Source organism: Brachypodium distachyon, chromosome 1 (genome assembly GCF_000005505.3).
Source record: "Brachypodium distachyon strain Bd21 chromosome 1, Brachypodium_distachyon_v3.0, whole genome shotgun sequence".
Lineage (NCBI taxonomy): Eukaryota > Viridiplantae > Streptophyta > Magnoliopsida > Poales > Poaceae > Brachypodium > Brachypodium distachyon.
Window position 1 is genome coordinate 25,830,557 of NC_016131.3, and position 6,438 is coordinate 25,836,994.

At 47.7% G+C, this 6,438-nt stretch overlaps 1 protein-coding gene across 4 annotated transcripts; it reads right to left on the minus strand.

Moving 5' to 3' along the window:
• Nucleotides 1-615: 615 nt before the first annotated feature.
• LOC100833015 lies at nt 616-4,190 on the minus strand. 4 transcript variants are annotated; one of them, XR_001405383.2, is made up of 4 exons: nt 3,989-4,190; nt 3,731-3,888; nt 1,470-3,655; nt 616-1,373 (listed from the first exon to the last, which is right to left on the minus strand). XR_001405383.2 is itself a non-coding variant. In XM_024461189.1 (2 exons), the coding sequence occupies exons 1-2, from the start codon at nt 1,517-1,519 to the stop codon at nt 788-790; spliced, it is 636 nt and encodes a 211-aa protein (XP_024316957.1). In that variant the 5' UTR covers nt 1,520-1,689; the 3' UTR covers nt 616-787. The 4 variants fall into 4 exon arrangements, 1 of the variants encoding a protein (XP_024316957.1); XR_002964882.1 differs by having other exon boundaries at nt 1,470-3,649; nt 3,731-4,190; XR_002964873.1 differs by having other exon boundaries at nt 3,731-4,190.
• Nucleotides 4,191-6,438: the final 2,248 nt, after the last annotated feature.

Here is a 6,438-nt window from a genome sequence, read left to right on the forward strand (position 1 = left end):
GTACTAGTTCCCTTGACTCAAACTCTGAATCCAACTCAATGTCTCGTTTCCCTTGCACAGCTCTTTCAAAATGCTTGAAAAAACGAATCACATCAAGATTTGCTTTCAAATGATGCTTTTCAAGCTTTTCCTTAGTTGTGTACTTCTCATTCCCGAGGTAAAAGCATCTCTCATATAACATTCAGCCCACTTCTCTTTCACCTTATAGATGCTATCAAACCAGGTATGTTTCTCTACTTTAGTTCTCATGATGTCAAAAGCTTCCTCAAATTTTGCCTTGTCCTCATACTCGAACATGCAAGCACTGAAATCTGCAAGAATATTTGACCCATCATCCTCTTCCTCTTCCTCTTCCTTCTCCCTGTGACGAGATAGATGTTTCACAGCATTTTGCATTATGTGAAAAGTGCATAACCCATGCCGTGTTGTTGAAAATACATGCTCCACTGCCTTTCCCATTGCAACATCTTGATCTGTATATATGGTTCTAGGGTGCCTCTGATTATGAATTGACACAAACGTTTCAAAAAGCCATTTGAAAGATTCAAATGTTTCATCATACAAAAGGCAAGCACCAAAAATAATCGTTTCTCTGAAATGGTTGAACCCAACAAATACACCAAACAGCCTATGTTCTTTATTTGTTCCAAAAGTAGTGTCAAAAGTTATAACATCACCGAAATGAGCATAATCGATTATCATCTTAGCATCAGCCCAAAATATATTTGTGATCTGCTCTTCACAGTCCAATTGTATGGCATATTGGAATGATGTGTTCTCAGCAATTCTATCTTGAAAAATACTTCAACATACTCCCTGCTTCACCATATGCTAGCTCCCTTTGGCGCTTGGTACGCAAGTAATTTTTGTGATACTGGCGAGTATAGGTAATAAAGGATGATCCACCAACTCGCCGGCTAGCTGCCTCATGTGCAGCTTTGGGCTGAATGCCTGAATCATCAGCAATGTCGATCTCGATAGCTTGAATTTCAGATATTTTTCGCTGTGATGGCATGAGGTGGCATGTTTCTTGCAGCTGCAACATGTGGTTGTGTACAAGATCAAAATCATAAACTTCATAATTTCCAAGTTCTCGGTCTATTGTAAGACTCATACGAACTTGGCAATTGGTCCTAATTTCTGCTCGAGGTTGCTTAATGTGCTTATCTCTTTTGTCTTTTGCCCAAAGACCCTCTTTACGACACACAAATCTGCTTGAAGTAATTGTTCCATCAAACTTGCTTACATTTGAGTATCTCTTCCTGACACCAAACCCAATCCTACCCCCGTAATGCTGCCAAAAATACCAAGCCTCATCCAAAGTGTTGAACTTCATGCCAATTTGTGGTACCCAACTTGGTATGTCATTTGTTCTGTACAATAGTAAAATAGAAAATAGTAAATCACTAACCAATATTTAGTTGAGTGCGAACTTTTTGCCTGAAAATTAGTAAATGCTCGTCACTTACCCGTTCGAACCGGCCATGGCCTGCTTTTCCTCGTTGATCTCGCTATCCATAATGGTTTTAACAATTCGATGTACTGGTCTGACGAAGAAAACAAGCAAGAGTAGGAAACAAGGTGAGAGGAAGAAGGAAGTCCAAGGAAGAAGATGAGAAAAAGAAAAGCCAACGATCTCATCGTCGTTTACCTTATTGGAGATCGAGAGCAGTTGACAGCAACTATAGGTCTACAACGACGGCAGTAACAACGGAGCGCAGTTCGGCGGCGGTGGCGACGTGCGGTGCTCTGAGCCGTCGGCTTCTTCCGCCGTCCAAGTTTAGATGATCAACCACGCCTTTGTTTTGGCGCCAGAAAAACAAGAAGGCGAGGAGCCATCTAAGGATTTCGCGCGCTGTGGAGCTCTTTGTTTGCGCGCCATGGACCGAGAACAATCGAGGACTCGCCAGGCTCGTTGGATGGATTTCACGTGCAGCCAACGGCAGATTTCCGTTCAGTTCTGACTTCCCTCTTTCACGTTAGACGATCCGGGTCCGAGTTTCGGGAGAGGAGGTGAGGTGAGGAGGGGAGACGAGAAGGAGAGTCACGGGAGACGAGAAAGTCACCGGACGGTTCCGCGTACAAGGGAAATATTCTCTTTGGTTGCACCAGTTGGTTCCGTCCCATTCTTGTTGGAAAAGCAGCACGGTTCCATTACATTATATTTCATCTAGTTCTTACGACCAAATACATCACGACAATCAGGGATCGAGTAGCATCCCTGAATCGTTTACATTTTTTCTTTTCTTTTTACAGTTTCACCGCTACACAACCAAGATCCGTCCGCGACTCGAGGACTCGGCAACCAATCTCGAACCGCGAATCCAGGACTTCTCTGCTGACTGCCATTCCCAGAGGGATCTCCAGCCTGAACTCTTCGGGGACGGGGTACGAGACGAACCCGGTGGGGTGGCGAGGAACTCGGCGCGGACCTTGGCCCGGAACGCCTGGACTCGTCCTCCTCCTTCTCCTGCTCCGCGGCCGCCTCCATCTTCTCCTCCGGGCTCAGCTCGTCGAAGAAGCGGCCCTTGGCCATGGCGAAAGGCCGCCTCTCGCGCTCCAGGACCTTCTGGATCGACCAGCGCGTCATCAGGGGCTTGATCCGGCGAACTGTCACCGTCGCCGGACCAGTCCGCCGCCGCTGCTTTGGCTTCCTCGTGTTGTTGGTGGAGGTAGAGCTCGTCTTCTTGCTATCGGCCGCCATTGGTGGGCTTGATCAGGCTGAGGGATGGGGTTTTTCGCCGAGACAGAGAGGGGGATTTTTTTTTTCTAGGGTTCGTGTTGGAGGGTCTCGAATTCTTGATCTGGGATGGATTTGTTGGAGGGTTTCGAATTTCGATCTGGGAGGAAGGAGGTGGTTTTGAATCTTGATATAGGCACACCGAATCACCCTGGCGGAGTCCGTCTCGGACTCCCGGTGGGCTCTTTAGCACTTGGGCCAGGGCCCAAATAGCGTATACAGCACAAGCTGACAGCATAAACTTAACGGAATTTAAGTTTCTGCCGAAGCTGAAGGCCAATGGAATTCAGATTAGACGACACCAGCTAATCTTGAAACTCTTTTATTGGCTATACTGAACAGAGGTGCAAAACAGAATGCCACAGCAGATTGTATAAAGCACAACAGCGAAGACGCCCGCATTAAAAAAAAAGGGTTCCAGAACAGAATGCAACAGGAAATGAGGAAGTTTTAAAGTTCCAAATTTTAACCACATTCCATCCACCCTCCAGGTCTCAATACGAACAGCACTCACGGCTTGAGTTTAGGTTTAGACGACACTTAAAAGATTCACATACAGACACAGTCATGTATGTCCCTGTTGCACCTAGGAAGCATGCTAATTATACATGCACAACATACCTGGCCAGAGCCAAGATAGATATGGCATTCCATGGGAGAATACGCACCACTCAAGGTTTTGAATAATCCGTTGCATGCGTCCTTCCCTAACGAGAAGACATCGTCCGGCAGCTTCAGAACCAATCTTCTAAGATTCGGCACACATCTTAATATCAGTTTCAGGAAATCAAGTTCATGACCTTCTCCTTCAAAGCCGTCGATCTCAACTTCTTCGAGAGCAGTCAAGCAGATGGTTTGTGTTTTCCAGTTGGTAGGCTCACAAGGACAATCTGCTTCGCATGCTTCTTTCTACTCCTAAAACCAAATATGTGAATTATTCCACAATGTATTATTGTGATATAGGAGTATATAATAAGAGCAGAGGATTACCGTTGATCTACATAGGACGACCTTAAGCCTCTGCATTTATCTATGAACTCGATTCATCTCAAGGAGATGAAACATGAGCGCTCCATAAACATGCCCAATTGTTGTGAGATATAGCTCCAAAACAGAGAAGCGGGCAACCATATGCTTCTCTATCTCCACTGCAAGGTTGTCCGCTTCATGGGTAATAAAAAATAACAAGTTCTGAAAGAACAATGCAGGAAGATATACATCATCCAGCAGGAGAGAAGACACACGTACAATGCATGCATAAATCTGCAGTGAAGGGAGCTGCATCTCCTGTCCCTGTCCCTGTGCCGTCTGCAACCTCAATTTGTCGAGACTCCAAAGACCAAACCCAATAGACCCCATTATGTAGGAGCAGTGCCATGAGACATTCTCCACCCTTCGTGCCAATACGGAGATGCTTACCTCCTTGCGGGCTCTTAAACGCACCGTCAGTTGCTTGGGCACAGGGGTGATGATGTCAACCATGCCGTCTTGGCTTCCATGAAGAGCTCCTGCAGCGTCTCCGAGTGGACGACCATAGGGTCCTTGTCGTCGATCATAATGTTGGGCGCCACGAGCCTGAGCACGCGCAAGCGTGGACAGCGGGAGAGCAAGGCATCGAGGTTTCCGATGAGGCCGCCTGAGAGGGACAGTGTCTCGAGCATGGGGCAGTACTCGCCGGCAGCGGCGGCTGGCACTCGCAGTATGAGGAAGCGCGAGGTCAACGTGATGGAGGTGGCGCGGTGGAAGCGTGGCAGGTCGATTTTCACTAAGCGTGCCGGGAGGGTGAGGACAAGCTCCTCAGGTGCGAGCCGCACGGCGGCATGCAGCAGCGAGCTAACAGGGGCAGGATCAGGCGAGTAGTCCTCAGGGACATGTATTTCAAGGAGGGAAACCGCAGGAGAGACGTGGTTAAGCACCGATTCAAGCGGCTGCAAGGCAACGCCATGGAGGATGACCTCGCGGAGTCTGGTCCAGAGGCTGGACCAGCGGCGGCTTAGGACGCTGGTGCACGCGGCAGTGCTGGTGCAGCCGAGCCGGGCGAGAATAGTGAGAAGCAAGTCATCAGGGAGGGCACTGATGCGGTCCGGCTCACCGTCACCAGGGGCTAGTAGGGAACACTGGCGCTGCCCTAAGCTGTACTCCATTGGAGTTTTGTGAAACCCTATTGATGGATGAAGTGGCGAATGAATTCGTTTCGGGCGAGCAATTCCCTCTTTGCTTTTTCAATTCTTGATCTAGAAGAACTTTTTTGATGACCAACGGAGGAGGAAGAGGCACCGGGAGGAGGAAGAAAAATAGGAAGGTGTGTTGTGTGTGGGTGGGGTGGGGGCTGCACGGTGACCGGCGGTGATCTGGTCGGCAAACAAGAGTACGTCGAAATGTGGCTAGCTGCGCCAGATCTGGGAAGGAGAGAGAGGAAGGAGGGAGGGTACTCGTGGGTCAGGCCCTACTTGTTGTGACTGTCACGGCACCGGTTGTACGTCACCTAAGCATCCTCCTGACGGTTCTAGAGGGTGCCAGAGGATGGAGCGTTTCAGTTTAGGTCAGGCCTTACTTGTCGGTGACTGTTACGGCACCGGCTGTATTCTACCGAAGCATCCTCCGGGGGGTTCGAGAGAGTGCCAGAGGATAGAGCGTTTCAGTCTAGGTCAGGCCTTACTTGTCGGTGACTGTTACGGCACCGTCTATACGTCACCGAAACATCCTCCGGGGGGATCGAGAGGGTGCCAGAGCTAGGAGCATTTCATTCTAGGTCAGGCCCTACATGTCGGTGACTGTTACGGCACTGGCCATATGTCACCAAAGCAACCTCCGGGGTGTTCGAGAGTGCCAGAGGAAGGAGCGTTTCATTTTCAATTTCACGGTCCAGATTTACTGCTTCTTTATGGAATATGCCTAGTATTTGTGAACTCTTGAAAAAATGTTACTACAAGCAGAGGGTCCAAAGAAGGAAAGAAGACCATTCAGTCATTCTATTAGCTAATTAGAGAAACTATTGTTATAAAAGGTTATTGCTAGAAAAATCTGATTCCTGAACAACAACCTCATCTGCAATTTAAGTACTCCCTCCGTCCCATATTAAATGACTCAAATTTGCCCAAATATGGATGTATATATATACCCAAAAAGCGTCTAGATACATGTAATATATCGTCACTTGATATGGGACGGAGCTAGTAGTATCTTTACCAATCAAATAATGCCAATTCCTATCATAAACCACTGAACGATTCAGTCTGACCTTCTTCCTTGTGATTTGCCCCAATCCCTATCCTAAACTACGTAACGATTCCCTTCCACCTACTTCCTTGTGATTCCCCTCAGCGTTTCCCTCCCACCTTCCAACCGCTGCACAACTCCCAAAATCAGACAATGTCACACCCACCAAAGTCCTGTGCCCAGTGGGTAGATTTCCCTGTTATGGAAATTTTTCTCCATTAAATCAGCATTAGAGACCGTCTCTCAGTGAGACAGAGGACTATGGCACAAACCTGCACCATGTGCCACTTGTTTGGCCTTAATTTGACAACACTCTCAACAAACACTACGATGATGGGCTTGTTCGATTTTGTTCAAGACAACCATCAAGCATGTTCAAAACTTGAGAGAAAACCCTGAACATTGGCTTGACCATTTTACCAGCAACAATAAAGTGAATACAGATGCATCTTCTGTTGACAGGGTACACTAGTTCAGAC

Excerpts from the sequence above, each read along its gene's own strand:
- LOC100833015 (XM_024461189.1), bottom strand. The coding sequence starts at position 1,519 with ATGGATAGCGAGATCAACGAGGAAAAGCAGGCCATGGCCGGTTCGAAC. Across the intron at positions 1,374-1,469 it reads GCCATGGCCGGTTCGAACGG|AACAAATGACATACCAAGTT; the intron begins GTAAGTGACGAG and ends ACTATTGTACAG.